Genomic DNA, 20,260 nt, shown 5'->3' on the forward strand with positions numbered 1-20,260 from the left:
AGTAAGAAAGCAGCCATAGACAATATATAAACATATGAGCATGGCTTTATTCCAGTAAAATTTTACTTTAAAACCTGGCAGCAGGTTTTTGGATTTGGCCCAAGGACTGTAACTTGCTGATCCCTGTTCTACATCATAGATGTAACTCTAAAATGCCATCATAAAGAACATATCACATACCCGATGCTCAAAAACTGTCATTTTTCTTTGCATTTATCAACAGCTTTAAAAACTTCAAAGACTGAGAGATTTACCAACATTCACTCTTAGAGAAGGTAAGACACTATTTTTCAAGAAAAATCACAGTAAGTATATTGAAAAATATTTTGTGGCTTGTCTTTAATGGCATATGTCTAGGAAAGTTATAAGCCTTTCATACCATTATTAGATAGCAACACTCATATAGGCTATAGAAAACAAAAAGACAGATTTATTTCCAGTAGTTGCCACTACCACTGCAACTAGTGGTGTATATGCAAAACTCCCACAACCCCTTTAAAATGAACCACAAACTTGGCCCAGATAGTCATAATATCACAAACAAAACTAACCACGATTCACAGTATGATGCTTTTTGTTCAACTCACATCTAGTGAGGGACTTCAAAATGTAGAGCACTTGTTTGCATTAACAAGCCTGGATCATAGATTTATTTCATCTTTGGGGTTTAAAATTGGCCTTCCCCAGGATGTGATAATTCCTTACCTTCAAGGGGTGAGACACAAAGCTCATCAGAGCTCTAAAACGGAAGTCAAATTCTAGACTTTCTTTTTCACCTAAGTTCTAGCCTCCCCAGTGAAATATATAGTTCTCGGAACAATTCTCTTGCTCATTCTAGAACTCTTTTCCCCAGAACATAAGAGGAACTGCTAAAGGTGTAATATAAGTTTCCAAGGAAGTCTCTTACGTTAGATTTCAAATGTCTTAATGTACATGTTCTTTTCACTTTATACTAAATCCCTGTGAAAAGTCTCCGAAGACTCCAAAACTACCTTTATGCAGATGACTCAAAAATCTCTATTTCATAATCCTCTATAAGGTATCAAGTGGTTTAGTACTGATTCTCAAAATATTATCACTGGATGGTAAGTAGCCCTAAAGAGTGGGAATAGTGGGAATCAAGAAAAAGGAGAGTCTAAGAAGAATGTAAATGGGTTCTCTTGTGGGGATCCACATTGAAACAATAATGAGAAGGCAGTATATAATACTGTTCTGGGAATGATTTTTCTGAGAGGGAAGCACCCCTAGAAAAGGGCTAGGGACACATTTAGATGTCCACTGAGACCTAAAATTTGAGATGTAAAATACTGTCATCACAATGTCTAAATACTCTTTCCTTTCTCCTTTTTTTCATTCTTGTCAATGATTCTTCAGATTTCCTAGACTTAAAATCCTAAAGTTACCCCCTGTCACTTTTTTTTTTTTTTTTCCCGGTATGCGGGCCTCTCACTGTTGTGGCCTCTCCTGTTGCGGAGCACGGGCTCTGGACGCGCAGGCTCAGCGGCCATGGCTCACGGGCCCAGCCGCTCCGCGGCATGTGGGATCTTCCCAGACCGGGGCACGAACCCACGTCCCCTGCATCGGCAGGCGGACTCTCAACCAGTGCGCCACCAGGAAAGCCCCGTCACTTTTCATTTTGCTTGAAAATTCAATCAGTCACAAATTATTGGTAATTATTTTTAGATTTTTCTTATACCATTGCCACTCACTATCCTCCCATAGATAACAGGCTGAGGCTGCCTACTTTTCCTTGTTGAGACTCTTCAAATCTTCTAATACATTTCTGCTAGAAGTCCTCCCCCAATACTAATTTTACTTCTCAAATGTATGTGTATAAAATACAGTCTTCTTAATAAGACAGTTTAACTATTGTCTAGTAATAATAAAATACTTTAAACAGTTAAAAATGGGCAAATGCTTTACAGTAGTAAAGATAGAATTTCAATAATTTATAAATAATAAAAAGATTCTTTACAGAGAAAGTTAAAAGAAATGTAAAACAAATCCAAGAAAGAGGCAAATCCTATAAGGAGAACTTAAATTATACATTTAAGGGCAGAGAAGGAAAACCAAAAACTAGAAGGATCATGCTTACTGCAGTAACTGATGCAGCCGCTGTTATTACCGTAGCCCAGGATAAAACATAAACGTCATCATGAAACTCTACTCACATAAGTTAAGGGAAAAATCAAGCTTAGGCCTAAAGAGAGGGAAACATCAGCAGCAATTTTTTTTTTTTTTTTAAAGTGACTTGGAAGTTGCCTAGATAGTGTTCTATAGAGTGAATTTCTAACTGGCTTACTTACCTAGGCAAGAATGTTACCACTTACAACGTATTGGTCATTCTACCACTGGAGGGAGCCTGGTCACATATCCTTTGATGTGACTTTTACTCTAAAAACTTCCTGGTCTCCTCTGGGAATGAATCAGAACCTCTACCAAGAATATAAATTCGTTTAACATAATGTGATGGTTTTCAAGCTTTTTGCTTGTTTCTTTTAGTTTTTCTTTTCTTTTTGTTTTGTTTCATACTCACTAATGAAAATTTACAGCATCTCTATAGTCAAATCAGGGTCAAAGAAATGAACCCGGAGGTCACATGTGTTGGTATAGATCTATACTTAGAAAAAAATCATAAAGAAAACAATTGATAAATCAAGAACAGAGAAGGGCTCTGATGCAAATACCTACCAAAGCAGGTATCAAGGTCACAAGGTACATGAAAAACAGCAAACAGTAGGTTCAAAATAGAAGCTGAAAATAGCTTTTAGGATTAATGCTGAGAAGGATATTACTGATGTGATAGAAAAATATAAGCAAAGGATAGAGTACTGTAACTGTGATTTTACTGTTCTTTTCAAATTCAGAATTTACAGTTTCCATTGACTACTCATGAAGTTGAAGTGACATAAGAAGGATTTACTATCTAAACAAAACACAACTGAAATTTTAAAGAAGATCTAAACATTGGCCAAAAAATAAGAATTAAAAAGCAGTTCAACTCAAGAAGATATGTGAAGAATAACAGTCCATTAAAAATAATTATTATTCTTTATTTTGTTTCAAGAACTGTGAGAAATGGTATATAATACTTTACTGAATATCTCAGCAATCCTACAGGACTGACATTATTATACCCATATTACATGAGAAAGCTTGAGGCTAAAAAATGGTTAAGTAATTTGCCTAAGATAACATATCTATCAAGAGTAAATATTGTATGAGAGGTCTGATTCTAAAATGGTATTACCACCATGCTATTTGCATGTCAGTGAGACTGAGTAATGCCTACCTTACATTTTTGTACTATGAAAGGTAATAATTAAGGCTATTTGTCCTAGATGTCTGCTTTAGAAAATATCTCCAAGAATTATCTAATATAGTGTTGTTACTAAGCACTCCTGTATTACCATGTTTCCAAAATTAAAATTTGTTTAATTCACACATCAATAAGCATAAAGAAGAACGTCTCAACTGATTTATAATTTAAACAAATATGATAGAGTCCAAATTCAAAGGAATTTATCTTTTAAAATATGTTAAAAAAGAGAAGACCTTTTCCCTTTTCTTCCGCAAACTACTGGTAGACAAAGACAGGGAAATGTCAGCTTCTGCCTGTGCAATTCCTTTAAAATGTGTTCCCTTGCTGACTAGCATCATACACTCCACAAACCGTATCTAGGCAGTCATAAAATGCCCAAATCATGGAAATAATACTTATTAAAGCTAGAAAGCATTGGGGGTGGATTCAATGCTATACAGCAAATTAACTTTGTATTTTCTTCTTTACTATTATAACAAGAGTTCAGGGAGCTTGGATGCATATAAAGCAACATAAAGATAAATCTTTCCTTCTCGGCACGGAAATAAAGCTTCAATATGTATATGCATGATGAGAAAAGATGAAGAGAAGTAACGTAGAATTCTATGTGTGGGGTCAGAGCTGTTTTGTCGTGTCACAGGTCAGTGAGGGTCTGAAGTAGCTATGTGAAGAAACAAACTGGAAATAAGTTCCCATATTACTAATGCTTCCCAATGACAAATTAATGCTTTTTTCTTGGATTTTTTTTGAAAAGCCACAATTAAAGTACATCATATACGCAACTTGAGGCTACTTCAGCACAGCAGAGGCGAATAACAGAAACACTCTTTTACTTACAACAAAGATTATAGAAACTACTAGATTTACAGCAGATCTTCAGAGGTTTCCTAATAGAAGTTGATCCAGAATCCTCATGTTGAACTACAAGTAACATCTAGGCAGGGCCATGTATTAGCAACCAAAGCACACATGCCTAGGATAAAAGCACACATGAGATAATGTGTGTGTATAAGGACCCTCTTGCTTAATTAAAAAATCCAATTATATAACCACTTGGACTCTATTCCATATTCTTCAGAGACTATTAAATATTTTGAGGAACGATGAGAAAAAGAAGCATTGTGAATTGTTGCTAATAATGTAAATAGATTGTAAGAAAAAAGGCAATAAAAGAGGAGATCCAGGGAAGCATAAGACATACAGTTATGTTTACCAGCAGCTACAGATCTTAGTTGATGCAATATGCAAAACATTATAAAATTAAAAATGTCTATCAGTGGAGAAGGTAAAAGGAAATGTTTATTAAACAATCATATGATACTTTCTCTTATTCTACTTTATTCCACTTCTAAGGAATTAATATTGCTCTAATTTTTCCCATCATCGGATTAATATTAGGGTAAAATAAAGTAAGTAAAGAGCAAACAAATCTATTTCTATAATAAAATTATGAAAGTATAGCACTTATTATGTACTTAAGCACATAATAGATCTACCACATACTAATTTTTCTATGTTATATATTTTCAACAGTAAAATAATGAGACCTGAGAGGGAGTGAAAGTAAGGGAGTGAAGGAAGCAAATGCATCTAGCTGAAAATTTCTCAATATAAAATTATGATAAATAAGATCTGGTTGAAAAACTTAATGCAGCATTTAAAAATTGTTCTGTAAAAATAACCATATCACCTTCTCTAAATTATTCCTATGACACCAACTTAACGTTTTTGGATTTGACATAGAGTCACAAAATGAAAAGTTAGGCATTTAACAACATCTTTACACTAGCTATTTTCAAATTTTACACATCTTTTAATAGAAGAGTTAGCCCTCTGTATTTGTTGGCATAAGCTATTTTATAAAATGAAACCCTATTTAATTAATCTGTGTTGACTCAGAACTCTGCAAATAAGTATTAATTTTCATAGATACTGCCTAGTGCCAATACCCCCGCCATTAAATGTTACGTAATTTGCTCATTTTGCAAGGATTAGTAATGTGAACTAAAACAACTAAAAAATATTACCAAAATAAAATAACTTCTACTCTAGGAGGAGAGACCATGGTAAATGCAGCACATTAATTTTTGTACTCTGCATTATTAACTCTGTAAAGGTCATTTTTAAAACTTTATTTTTCTTAGTATCTTTGAAACAGGTGGTAAATGCAATTTTAAGTATTGATTACTGGCTTCTGAGGAGCAACCATGAATTGCCCATTTCCAATAACTACAGTAATGAGCTTTTGATAAATCACTGAAGTAAATGAAAATAAAATCTGCCTTTATTTTATTAGATTCTGGTTTTCTGTCAAACCAGTCTAGGAAAATAAAAATATTTACAGTGATAACATTACAGAAAGTCATTTCACAAAAGTATAAACAAACCCATAGGACTACAGGACTTCCTATGTGCTATGTTAAAAATAATCTGTATAGTCTAATAATGTAACCTTATATATGGAATACCAAAACAATGAATCTTTTTAATGCCATAAATATGTGCACTTAATACTATGGTGACCAAAACAATTTAAGGATAAAGAAAATATAAGCAGCTTTTGCAAGAATATTTATTATCCATACTACACCTGTTTCAGAATTATTTAAAGAGACTCTGGCTTCAAAGAGCAATTAATCAAAGACCCACTGTCCTAAATTTGTTATTAAACGGAAACTCGGTGTTCGGTTGACCTAAACCGTACTGTATAGCAACGCCTAACCAAGTTATTACTATTTAAATGGACTGGAAACAAAACCTCTGCTCTCTACTTGGATTACATACTGATCAATTTTATGACCTTATTGTGAGTATATATCTACATAACCTTGGCTAAAAAACCATTGTAAAATCATCGTCTCTATATACAGTTAAACATTAATTTCATGTATAGCCAAAACTGTTCAGGATCATCTTGACAACACATAAATTGTTTTTCCTTTGTCACATGTATAATTTTTACAATTATTAGGCCAATCAGTACGAATCAGATGAGTTCTTTACAAATGAAGTTTTTTTCCGCATTACTGAAATAGCACTGACTCTCGAACTAATTACAGAAGCAGTGTGACTACCCGTGCTGCACGTAGTACCGGTTTCTCTCTTTAACGCTCAGACCGACGTTTAATCAATGTCCTCCTTCAGGAGACTGCCAACTTTAACAACAGAATAAGCGGTATGATATCAAGACACAATGGCGAGTACTCGCCCCGTATTCTGAATCACGGCAGATGTACGAGGCCACTTCCTTCACAGATTTTTGACAGTTTCTGAATCACAGCCCCAAACGGCGAAGCTGGTGGCTGTCCGTGGTGCTGAAACGCACTCTTTTTCTGCCCCCTCACTGAAAAAACTGTCACCCCCATCCCATTTTGAGAGGATAAAAAGACTACTAAATGTAGATGTTCGAAAAAGGAACTGTTAAGTTTCTGGTCAGAGACCGCTAACTAGTGTGTGTGCGGGGAGAGGCGGCGGGGCGAGCAGGCTGGAAACCCCTGAGGGCATCTCCCTTTCGACGCCGGGAGACCCAGGACTGCGGGACTGCGGCAAAGATCAAAAGCGCCGCGTCCCGGGCGGGAGCCGCGGGCGGGAACGGCGCCCTCGCGAGGGCAGCCCTCGGCCGGGGCCAGGCGGGCGAGGCTGGCGAGGGGCGCCGAGGCCGGGGACGACGGCGACTCTCCCCGCCAACGCGCGAGCCCCGGGGTGCTTTTGTTTTTGGGGTCTGAGGGGCGGGAGGGGTGTACGAAAGGGAGCCCCCACCGACATTCATATGCACAGGTGGGACAACAAAAGACCCTGCCGCCCGCGCAGGGGCGGCTGAGCCAGAGCGGCCGCGGTGCCTGGCCGTGGGCTCGACCCCCCCTCCTCACCGTCCCGGCCACTCTTACCGTCCCGGTCGCACAGCTGAATGGCCTCCAGGCTGAGGTTTTTGATCACCTCCTCACAGGGGCTGGTGGGGCTGCTAAGGGCATGATCCAGGCGCGGCACCTCCATTTTTCCAACCCCCTTCTCACGTCCGCCTGCTTCGTATCCAGGCTCTCTCCGCGGACCGTGTGAGAGAGAAGGGCGGGAAAGGGAAAGGGAGTGGCGGAGGAAGGGAGGAGGCCTGGGACGCGGCACCGAGGGGCCGAGGCGACGGCAGTGGCGGGAGCTCCACTGAGCGTGCGGCTCTGAGAAGCCGAGACAGTCCCGGCGCGAGAGCGGGAGGCGGCGCGCTCCCGGCGGGAAGAGGACGCGGCGCGCGGGGAACGTGAGGGAGAAGGCACGGGGCGCGCACGCGCGCGAGAGGACGCGCCCACCTGCTGGCGCGCGGCGCTCCCTGCCCCCCAACCCCTCGGCCTTCCGTGCGTACGCGGCCCGGGGGGCCCTCGCGCCTCGGCGCCAGCAACCCGGCGCGTGAGGCGTCGGACGGCTGAGCGCGCCGGAACGGCGGGCGTCGCGGGGCGTGGCGGAGGCGCCCGCTTGTCCCTCTTTGCTGGTGAGGGCGGTTCGGCGTTCCTTCCCTCCTCACAGTGTTAGTCGGAACCAGGTTGGCACTGCGGCGTCTGCACGAGGAGGTGAGAGTGAGCAGTTTGTTTGTTTATCAAGGATTGGAAGAATGAGGGTCCAGACCCTTTAGGGTTTTGGAGCCAGCGGGCTGCCTTCGCCCCCTCAAGGTCCCGGGCTACTCGCAGCCCAGACTTAACGTGTTCCGCCAGCCAGTCCTCAGAAACAGCTGCGTCTGTGTGAGAAATGAGCGGCTTAACTGAGGAGTGGCGTGGTTTAGGGACAGGATTTTGGTCGTCCCGAAGGAGGGGCAAACAGGGGAATTCAGACCTGCCAGGAAAGTGAGGGAATGAGGAGATGCCCGCCAGCCTGCTGGAAAGGCAGCAGACGTGCTTCGGGGGCCCCAGCTCCCCACCCCAAACTTCTCAGTCTAGCTTCATTCATTCATCCATTTATTCACCCAACAAATAAGTAATAAGCGCTTACTCTGTGCCAGGCTTTGTTCTGGGCGCCAGTGAAGGTGGGAGACGGTGCCCTCAAGGATATGGAAGGAACCTTTTCCACGTGGAAAATGTGCTTCCTTAAGTTACCCTAAACTTGTCTGCCCATTTTTTTAAAAATGTCACTTAAGATTTAGCAATAAATCACTCAGTGGAGGTGCAAATGATTTTTAAAAAGAAAACAGAGGTCACAGCCTGTTGATCTCTGTTGCCATTTGCATCTTTGGAATAGTTTTTAATTTCGTAGCTATCTGGGGATCAAAAGTAGTGCCCTCTCCCCTTTTGAGTGTGGATTCCCATTTGAAATTAAAGTTTCTTTTCACTGATTTCCCAACTTCAAACCTAAATGTTAACTAGTAGAGTAACAATTTACATAAAGATTGCTGTATGCTACCCTTTCTAGTCACATCCATTTAGCCATGACAGAACTAAATCTAGTTAATTGAAGCCTAATAAAACAGATGAACCAGCTTAGGGTAAAACAAGCCTGTGAGACAATTTGGCACGACTGCAAGTTGTTAAAAATCTGTGGAAGATAACTGGGTCTCTTAAAGGGAAACGTCCTCATTATGAACTTAGGTATTAACGAAGATGGATCTCCTTCGTGTAGTTTGAGAGAACTTTTGTGTCAAGTGAGGAGTGTCCCCAAGGAGACGATAAATTTTTACTTGTCAAGAAATATGGCAAGATGGGGCTTATTAGTGAATTTCCTGTGTTCCAAAGACGAACACAGTTTCAACTAGAAATTGATGTTGTCAGCCCAACCACAGTGGGTTCATCTTTCAGAGTGGTGGTAAATTTACAAATCTTAAAAGGAACTGTGTAAGATAGATTACCAATTTATTGATGTACAGATGAGACATATAATTCATGCATATAATTAAAATTATAACTTATACAGATATTTAGGAAGCACCTGCTGTGTCCAAGGACAATACACTAGATGTTGGAAATTTTGAGTTCATATCTATGAGCAAAGATAGACATTGAAAAAGTAAAATGATGAGTGTAATGGGGAAGAGGAAGTATGGGAGCTTGGGGAAGTGCACACAGGGACCCCACCATAGTTTGGTTAGTTAGGAAAGCCTCTAAAAGGATTTTATGTTAAAGGAACGGGAAATGTGTGAAAGGCTTTAAAAAGGAAATTACCATGATCAGATTTTTTTACCATTACACAGAAAATTTGTGTAATGAGAAAGGGGGTAATGTTTTGAGAAATGGTAATGTGATTTTCTGGGCATAAGACCTCTTCAATCCCAAGCACCTTTCTGCTGAGGATTTAGATTATTACATAAGAAAATGAAAACTCTTTTCTTCTCATACCTAAGTTGCAGTGGGAGGAATTGTAATCCCCATACACTTACATCATTTAATTGTTAGCTTGAGGTGCCCACTATTACAGTCAAGATCCTACCAATCATTCACGCTCGAACTCAAATGGTACATTCTCTGTAAAGATTATTCCCACTGCCAAAAATCTTTTTGTTTTATTTAAAGCCCTTGACAAGAAGTTGTTTACCTTTGAATAAATGGTAAATTAAAATCCTAATGAAGTAATCTAAAGTCTTACTCATTCTGAGCCCAAACATGCCTACTGTAAGGTCAGTACAAAGGCCTTAATTTTCCCCTCTGTCGGTCATACACAATAATGATAATCCTGCTTCCTTCTGCACACATATATTCAATTCTCTGGGTAAATGCTGCTAGTTCTTTCAAACATTTCTGATGTCACATTGCTTTGAGTCCCTCTCTCACTCTGGACACTGTCCTCTGGATAGCTCTAATTTTTGTAAGAGTTCATAGGTGAACACACTAGGGGTAGAAATATAATAATATATAATACAAATATTATAAATTATATTACACATATATGTAGGGGAATACACAGTAGTCTATCACTGTCTTTGCTCTATATGTCAGATGTCTTGTAACACAGCCCAGGAACACATTAGCTTTTCTGACAGTGTTATCACTCTGCTGACACGTCCTGAGCTTACAGTCACATAAAACCTATCCTTCTTCCCTGAACATTTCTTAATTCCCCCCTTGACGTTGTAAGTTTTGAGTACATATTATAGTATTTGCAGAGAGAAGATACTCAGTACAGTTTGCTAAATTATTTGATTGAAGTTCATTCAGTACTTTTAATGTGTTTAATTATATTGTTGCAACTAGCCTAGGATTTTCTCAAACCCAAAGAAGAAGTCCTTTAGGTAAGTTTTTAAGTGCAGAGATCATGCTTATAGGACCCACAGCTGTAGGCACAACCCAGTTTTTTTATTATTAGGCAGAAGGCAAAGCGTGAGAACCAAAACCATAGGTAGAAGCAAACTCCAAAAAATGCATAGTAAATGGAGTGTTTTTTCTTTATCTCATATTACCATAACTTTTCGTAAGCTCTTATTATAAATGGTAGCATGAAAGAAAACTCATGATTGATAGAGACAAACTTGAAAGCAACTCAGATACTCTAAATTCTTTAATTTGATTCAAGTTGAGTAGAGTCTGGACTTGTGAAGATCAAATGAGATAATGCATATGAAAGTGTTGTGTGAGCTGTGAGGCACTTCAGAAAGTTAGGATGTTGTTATTACTGGGCACTAAGAATGCCATTAAGAAAGATTTCTGGGCTTCCCTGGTGGCGCAGTGGTTGAGAGTCTGCCTGCCGATGCAGGGGACGCGGGTTCGTGCCCCGATCCGGGAAGATCCCACATGCCGCGGAGCGGCTGGGCCCGTGAGCTATGGCCGCTGAAACTGCGCGTCTGGAGCCTGTGCTTCGCAATGGGAGAGGCCACAACAGTGAGAGGCCCATGTACCGCAAAAAAAAAAAAAAGAAAAGAAAAGATTTCTTGTCAATTTTACAGTACAAATTTCTGGATATATTTTAATAGCTATTTCAAAACATTAAGAACTTCCATATTTAGAATATCTTTATGATTCAGTGTGTTGGGGCCCTTAAAAATTATGCCTCATTTTGTTTGCTTTGGGTTTTATCTCAATGATAGATTTTTGCCAAACCCATAAGCAAATATTCAACATTGAATCTCTGCCCAGTATTTGATTTCTACACTCCTAATTCTGTATCACCAAACACCAATGGGAGAAGGTAGAGAACTATAATGACTTGATCCATTATAAATCCATGCTGTCAAAATTCAGCTTGCTTAACAATTCAATGGCTATTGCAGACCACTTCTCTTTGAAATCCCCCAGCTCTACTCTCACTTTCAAAGGATGATGTCTCTGTCTGTCTTTCCTGGAAAAAAAAGGAAGGCAGAGTGAAGTTTCTCTTTTGTTCTTACTTTTAGCTCAGTAGGTCCTGGTAAAATTTGCTACTTTGCCTTCCTTCATCTGTGCTCTCCAATCAGTGCCTGTGTATTCCAGAATATAGTTAACTCCCTATTTTTACCCCCTCCAGCTGTTTTGGTCTTTTTCTTTCCTCTGATTCTCTTTTTTGTTTTTAAACATTACCAAATCTCCTTGATTTTTTTTCTTGATTAGACATCATTTTATTTTAAATTAAGGTTTAACAGATAAATTATTTCTGAATGGTCACAACTAAATCCCTTGCTAGTATGTTAGCATTATACATAAACATAAAATACACCCTTGCCAGAAACACTTCAACGTTTAAAACTAGGTACCATGAAGCACTGACACAGTATGCTGGATTATAACTGAATTTTGATTCCCACAACACACTTCAGGTCAGTTCACTCTGCATTGCTCTCCAGGGCTGAATGGAAGGGGACATACCACACAAGGGTCAGTGGAAAGGATGGAAATGTTTCATCTTCAGCGCTGGCCCTAATGCTCATCAGATCTTATAAATCCCAAGATAAACGTGGAAGAACATCAAACTCATCTAGGGGAGCTGCTCTTTCCCAAGGTTTCAGTTCCAAAAGCTTCTTCCTCAGATGGAAAGTAACGAAGGCAGGGTTTCTTTTTAGAACTCAGTTAATATTTCAATGTGTTTTCTGCCAGCATCTCATAGATATGTGTGCATAAATATATGCACATTTATAAATACACACACACACACACACAAATTTGCTCCACTATCTAATGTCATCTTGCTTTATTTTTCTCAAACAAATAAAGCCTAGCTCTGGGTATGTGTTTACTAACAGTATTTGTTCCAAATCTCCTGGATTTAAAAAATTATCTTACTTGAACCAACCAGTTACTATACAAGTTTTAAATTTTCTTAGGTAAATAAGGATCCCATTATAAATTGTGAAGTATCATAAAAGTGTTATTCATTGCTTTTATTTCCTTTTAATCCTCATACAGTTTAACACCCATCTCTACCACTCTGATTCTTACTCTTCAAAATCATCTTTGGATTTCGTGAGATTTTTCTTTTTTTTTTTTTTTCTGCAAGATTTTTCACATCACCAAGTATAAAGGCCTTTTATCATCTGCATCCTCTTTGATATTTCAGCAGTTTACTTCTGAACTTCTTTAGCACTGAACTCTATTGGATCTCTTCCTTCACATGTGCTTAATGTTTATCTAGCTTCTAAGCTACCCTCTTGAGTGTAGGTGTTTGTTAAAGTTCAGCCTCTGACATTATGTTCTTCCCTGTTTAAAGCCATTTCCTCTGAGAATGCATGCATTCCCATGAATTTTAATGTCTTCTTAATGTTTAAATTCTCACCTTTAACGTCAGATCTGTATCTCAAGTTCCCAACTATAAACGAAAGCCATTGGCCTATTTCCAGTTAATGAGCATTTTTATTTACATTCCCATAACCATTTCTAATTGATCTGTTCATCCCAAAAACTGATTACCTTTTCTGATTTCTTCCATTATAATCACTGGCAACAGTATCCTTTTAGTCACGCAGTGTTACCCAATTTTCTGATTTTCTCTTTTCCTCTTTAAATGAAACTATCCGGAAAATAATTAAAATTTTGCAATAGTTCTTGGATGTGTGATTTTTTTCTGAATTATAAATACTGCTAACACATTAAGTTCTCATCATTTTGACCAGATTTTTTGAAATTACCTTGTGAATAGTCTTACTACCTCCCTTCTTCAATCATGCTGCTACTAAGATTGGCCCGCTAAAGCACTTTATTGATCAGAACTTGCTTGATAAATTACAGTGGCTACTTATTTTTGTTCTGCAGTTACTGAAGTTTTCTAGGCAGTTATATGACAATTGCAAAGCAATGTTGTAAGAAGATTAATCTGTCCATGTTTCGTGGGATAAACGTAATGGAGGAAGACAGGCGTTTAGGAGATTATTATAGTCCAGGCAAAAAACATAATGTATTATAGACTAAGACATTAGAAATGGGAATGTAAAGGAAGCAATGGATTTGAGAGAGTGGTGTTATACTGTTGTTTTCTGAGGTTATTTTTAAAAATCACAAAAGGAGAGGTCCTTCAATATTTTGACACTTTAGAAGATTAAATTGTTCACTCATATTATTGATGGCTGTATACTATAAATATTAATATTATAGTACAGCATCCTATAGCAAATGAAGCAAGAAAAATGTATTGAACATACTTCTTCCATCTGTAAACCCAAGTCAGTGCACATTATTGAGCGCCGTTAGATTTTCTGGGATGATACAAAGACACTGCCCATGTCAACATTTCCCCTTACACCATGTTATTGCTGTTATCCTATAATACAGATAAATGGAGTTGCTTCTAGCTAATTTTAGCAAGAGTAGGTGGCATCATAAAAATTAGCGCAGCAGCTATTCACAGGAGGGGCTTCAACTAGAAAGTGGCAATAGTGAGGCCATGGAGACAGATAGCTATCACCTTCTGCTCTTCCTAATAAATCCCCATCATTCAGACACATAAATGAGACTATTTATTGTCCCAATATGTGTTCATATTCATTGTATAATATTCATAAAGGTGTTAAATGCTTCAAAGATTGGAATATTTGTTTTACCATTTCCTTGTTTGAAACTTCTCCACAATAGCTAAGCCAAATTGTATGTGATTATGCCTTGCAGCTAGAAAACTATTTCCTTTTGAAGTAGTCTGTTGTATCTAGAGAGAGCTCCAGAGTCAGCATTGTATGGAATCCAAAACTTCCTCCACTGTCAGTGTTTCCCCACTTATCTTGAAGACACAGAGAACAGTTAATTCTTCTTCACATGACAGCCGTATGTGTATAATGCAAAACATGGTTGTCTCTTCTGATTCGTCTTTTCTCCAGTCTGAATCTTCTCATATTGCAGCTTGACTCAAAGCATATTGAGTCCTTGATTTCCTCTGAATATGCTCTAAAGTTATATATTTCATTCTGAAAATACAATGTCCAGGACTAAACACAATATAATGGAGGAGGTCTGATTACAATAGAGCAACTTATCTGAACATAAATTGCCAGTGCATTCACATTAAAAATGTTATTTGATTATTATTTGACAGTGTATGTCTATTCATATTTGGAAAGTCCTTCACAGTAACTTTCATTTATTATTCCTCACAGCAACTTTCTTGAACTTTTGTTTTTAAAGCTGAAAGAAATGCCTACTGTCATTTTTACAAATCACAGACGATATTAAAGCTAATTATGCATAACATATAAAAATGGGATAACTACTGCAATATGGTTGTATTCTATGTAGTCTCTTGATTACTCTGTGGTCCTTAAGACCTTTAAATGACACAGTATGTCATGAAATTTGATAATAAGATTTTCTGTTTATGATAAGTGTCGTATAACCACACAGTATCTGTGGATTCACACATTTTGTGGGACAGATCATGGGCTAATCTTCCATGGTGTGGAAGGTATTGACAGTTCTTGAAATGCGATAAAGAAGCCTTATTTCAGATATTCACAGGAAAAACCTGACAGCCTTATAAAGATTTAGTGGACAGTGTTATAATGATAAGGGAGAATATTTCTTTGGTCTCTTATGTGATGCTTATTTATTACAGTGTAGTCTGACAGTGCATTTACTTTTTCCTCCACAAAAATGTTGCTCAACTAAACTAGTAGTTTGACTGTTTAAGATGTCACAAAACTGAGGAATAAAGGGAATAAAGGGAATAATCAAACATAGCCGAGAGAGAGACTAAGTCTACAGAGACACTACATAGATAGTAAGCCTACTGAAAAGGTCTTAATACTCCCAGGAACCAGACTGATACAAATACAAAGTTAAAGTCTAAGCCATCACCTGGCAAAATTGAACTTTTAAGAGTAGGCACATTTAGTTTTATTCTTGCCACACACTACATTTTGTTGCCCTGGTTTCTATTCCATATTATTTCACTGTTTTACACCCATGCATCAATCACTCTTTCTAGATCTTTTTCTTTCTTTCTTTCTTTTATATCATAGAAACTAAATATCCCTAGTGGTATGGGGGCAGGGGGAGGAAAAGAAGACAAAACAAAACAGATATGATACTTAATAGGACCATGGTAGGCCCTCAGTAGTCAGCTCCTCTATTTCTCTTTCTTAAGGATGTCTTTATAGGTGGCCCAAACAACTGTTTACTTCAGGAAATATATTAATATGTATTCAGTCAAACTAATTTGTATGGTGTCATATGAACAAATCAAGTATCTAATTTGTTTTATAGCTTTAAAATACTTTTTTGAACATCTTTTTGAAACTGTGCTAGAGTTTCTTAAGACAGCTCATAATGACTTTGTCTCATGTCTTCATAAGAGGCTGAGAATCTCTAGTAGTAAATGGTACAAATGATATTTTTACTGGTCTCATTCACCTTATGGATGAGCAGAAAAACCCTTATGGGTCAAAACCTATGATTGATTTTTTTCTTCTGCCACCTCACAGGAAGACTTAATTTGGATATATTAAGTTTCTATTTCAAGGCACTCTTCTTTCTCACTACTAAGGCTTCAGTGCCTTTATCAAGATAATGGCCTCTGAATGATTTGAAAGGGTAAACTTGTGGAATTGTTTTTATAGCTGAGTTATAAGATAATTTAGCTTTCAGGTTTCATCCTTGACCCCTTGACTATATCTATCTGTTCTCTATCCTTTAGTTTCTCAGATTACAAAGAAGACAGCTAAAGCTAAATCAGTTAAACACTTTTTTTGTTTGTTTGTTTTTGTTTTTTGTTTTGGATGGTAGTGGCCTGTGGATACTGAGTAGAAGGAGAATGTTTGCCAGATCATTGACTTATAGACTAGAATCAACAAAAGTAAACTCCATTGGTTTGATTAATGCAATTTAACAAAGATTTTTAGTACTTCCTATGTAGGGCACTAAGAACTAGGACACAGAGTATAAGACTTTATTCTGAGATTGAATTTACTCATGAGAAGGTAACAGTCTCCTGCTATTGAAGAGACCTCAAATTCACACAAATAATTTGCTTTTCATGATATAGTATATGCTATAACCAATTTTTGGTCAGAAAGAAAGACATTAATAGTTTTCTGGTATGCCAGTGTATAGCCTAAAATATATATAAAATATGACACTTCATCCTAATTCACTCTTCTTTCATTTTCCATACTGTTGGTTTGTTTTATAGTGGTAATAATTGATCTGTACTTGAATTCTGTGTAGCAAGCATGTGCTTTATAATACTGATTTAGAGGAGAAGGGCATATGGAGAAGGAGAGAAGATACAGAAAAACCTTAAAATTTTTATCAAGGTATTTGTAAGTATTGATGTTTCACCTTTTTACACAAAAAAGTAGAGCTTAGAATAAGGCAAAGTGTGGCAAATGCTGTAGGAGGAGAAGAAATTGTGTGCTGTGGAAGCACAAAGAAGGAAGAAATTAATTTCAGCTAGGGGAAATCTATGTGAATAAAATGCTTGTCCTGAGTGCCATTAAGTACAATAAACTAAAGTGCCATCAGGTTGCTTCTCTAGGCTCTGTGTTGTACTCAGAGTGCTGCTGAGTCAACCGTTCAATCTGTAGAGGTATCCACAGAAGCATTCATCTTATCCCCAAAACATTTCTTTATTTTTTTATAGATATATCAGGAAAAAACAGTTTGATTAAATGGCCCATTGTCGACATACCTGATATGATCTTTCAGGTTGGGTCCTTCTAATGAGTAGGGAGGATGAGCGCTCTATGTGCAGAGGCCATTTAACAATGATGAATAATGAAGACAGTTATACAGACAACTTTAATCTCATTTAATGTAATGAAAGTACTTGTATATACCATAAAATACCATATAATACTATTATAAAGGCTTATATTTAAAGTCTTTATTTTCTTGTTTCACCTATAAGGATTACATTACATTACATTATAAGATTGGTCTGGCAGTGCTATTCTTTGAAAATCTGGGCTTCTGAATATTGACTCTGGTTGATTCTAAGTGATAACCTATGATACCATAAGTTTTAATTTTTAAATTAAAATTATCAAATATTGTTTTCTTACGATATATTTTGTGACTATTATAATAAAAGTGTCTGAGGCTATTTAATCTCCTATAAATATAAATATGATTTATATTTCTCTTAACTAAAATATAAGAATAAATGTATATTCTATAATTTAGATAAACATATATCTATATATAATTCTATATACCACATAAGAGTATATATTTATATTAATTAAAACATAGCAGTTTCCATGTTTATAACCTCAATAATTCTGTTCTCTGCCCATGTCTTCAAATAAAGCCTAGAAAAACAAATAGGACCTGTTTTATAGACGCTACGTAATAGTGCCACAGCACATGACTTCCAAACAGATTTATAAATAGCATCACTAGTCTATATTTTGCTCTAACTACAAGCAGTGTTTAATAAAATAATTTTAGAGGATATAAATTTTCAACTGCCAATTTTGACCTCAGTGAGTTTTTCATTGAGATATGCATGTCTTTGTGAAATTTCCAACTATCTATTCTATATATTTAAGCTCCACACTTACAAAATGTAAAAGTCTTTTTTATCTCAGCTCAGTACATTATAAAATCATCTTTTATAATAATTCATATTCTGTTACCAGGACCATTCATTCTTCTCTTTTCCCATTATGTCTTCTGGGCTTTTGCCAAGCATATACCATCAAGAGGTAACAGTTTACACTTTCTCTTTGACCCCAGTGTGAAGTTACATTTATGAAAAGGTAAAAATACATGGAAATATTTCTAATACGTCTAAGATTTTTTTCCTAGTTAAAATATATCTAAAGTAAGAATAAATAATAAGCACACATAGATCTATTCTGTATACTATAATTTCAGGGTTATAAGATTATAAAGTGACACAGATATCACATGTTTTCATAAAGTCTTTATTATATATACTTCTGTATATATTAATATACATGACCATCAAAGCTGAAGTGGGAGGTCCTTGTCTTTACCCTGAGTCTGAGCTGCTGATACCCTCCTCAAACTGTGTCTACACATTCCTAAACTATGGTGGTGTAACACAGAGAACTAAAGAAATATTGAGAACTAAAGAAATATTGAGGAATAAAGAAATATCTTAAAAATGACAACTAATATGATTAAAGTTTCAGAGTTAATTGATTGTTTTTTAAATTTAATTTTATTTTATATTGGGGTATAGTTGATTTGCAATGTATTAGTTTCAGGTGTACAGCAAAGTGATTCAGTTATAAATATACATATATCCATTCTTTTTCAGATTCTTTTCCCGTATAGGTTATTACAGAACATTGAGTTCACTGCGTTATACAGTAGGTCCTCGTTGTTTATTTTGTATACAGTAGTGTGTATATGTTAATCCTAAACTACTAATTTATCCCTACCCCCCACCTTTCCCTTCTGGTAACCATAAGTTTTTTCGAAGTCTGTGAGTCTGTTTCTGTTTTGTAAATAAGTTCATTTGTATTTGTATCATATTTTTAGATTCCACATCTGAGTTATGTGATATTTGGCTTTATCTGACTTACTTCACTTAGTATGATAATCTCATCCATGTTGCTGCAAATGGCATTATTTCATTCTTTGTTTATGGCTGAGTAATATCCCATTGTATATGTACATCTTCTTTATCCATTCCTCTGTCAATGGACATTTAGGTTGCTTCCATATCCTGGCTATTGTAAATAATGCTGCAGTGAAAGTTGGGGTGCATGTATCTTTTCTAAGTAAGGTTTTCTCTGGATATATGCCCAGAAGTGGGATTGCTGGATCACATGGTAGTTCTATTTTTAGTTTTTTAAGGAACCTCTATATGGTTCTCCATAGTGGCTGTACCAATTTACATTCCCTCCAACAGTGTAGGAGGGTTCCCTTTTCTCCGCACCCTCTCTAGCATTTGTTGTTCATAGACTTTTTGATGATGGCCATTCTGACCAGTGTGAGGTGATACCTCATTGTAGTTTTGGTTTGCAATTCTCTGATAATCAGCGATGTTGAACATCTTTTCATGTGCCTTTTGGCCATCTGTATGTCTTCCCTGGAGAAATGTTTATTTAGGTCTTCTGCCCATGTTTTGATTGGGTTGTTGCTTTTTTTTGATATTGAGATGCTTGTATATTTTGGAGATTAATCCCTTGTCAGTCGCTTCATTTGCAAATATTTTCTCCCATTCTGTGGGTTGTCTTTACGTTTTGTTTATGGTTTCCTTTGCTGTGCAAAAGCTTTTAAGTTTAATTAAGTCCCATTTGTTTATTTTTATTTTCATTACTCTAGGAGTTGGATCAAAAAAGATATTGCTGTGATTTATGTCGAAGAGTGTTCTGCCTGTGTTTTTCTCTAAGAGTTTTATAGTATCTGGTCTTACATTTAGGTCTTTAATCCATTTTGAGGTTATTTTTGTGTGTGGTGTTAGAGAATGTTCTAGTTTGAGTCGTTTTTTAAAACTGACTTGAATGAAGATGGTTTGGGTATCATATAATTCACACAACATTTTTTCAGAATTTATAGGCACTGTTCTAAATACTTTATATGTATTTATTCTTTTAATACTCATAACAACCCTTGAAGTGAATACTATTTTTATCCTCATTTTACAGATGAAGAAAATGAACACAGAGGT

General features: G+C 37.0%; 1 protein-coding gene and 1 long non-coding RNA gene across 2 annotated transcripts in view; one reads left to right on the forward strand and one right to left on the reverse strand.

The window, feature by feature from the left end:
- Positions 1-7,569, reverse strand: part of PHYHIPL (phytanoyl-CoA 2-hydroxylase interacting protein like) — a 96,084-nt gene extending 88,515 nt beyond the window's left edge. The window contains exon 1 of the mRNA XM_060034965.1: positions 7,210-7,569. Within this exon, the coding sequence (XP_059890948.1) occupies positions 7,210-7,315 (106 nt within the window). The 5' untranslated portion in view covers positions 7,316-7,569. The remainder of the gene's footprint in view (positions 1-7,209) is intronic.
- Positions 7,570-7,654: 85 nt separating this feature from the next.
- LOC132440012 (uncharacterized) overlaps positions 7,655-20,260 on the forward strand; it is a 401,492-nt gene continuing 388,886 nt past the window's right edge. Inside the window, exon 1 of the long non-coding RNA XR_009522480.1 lies at positions 7,655-7,878. This is a non-coding gene — a long non-coding RNA (uncharacterized lncRNA). The remainder of the gene's footprint in view (positions 7,879-20,260) is intronic.

The sequence above is a fragment of the Delphinus delphis genome, chromosome 16, assembly GCF_949987515.2.
Source record: "Delphinus delphis chromosome 16, mDelDel1.2, whole genome shotgun sequence".
NCBI classification, from domain to species: Eukaryota; Metazoa; Chordata; class Mammalia; order Artiodactyla; family Delphinidae; genus Delphinus; species Delphinus delphis.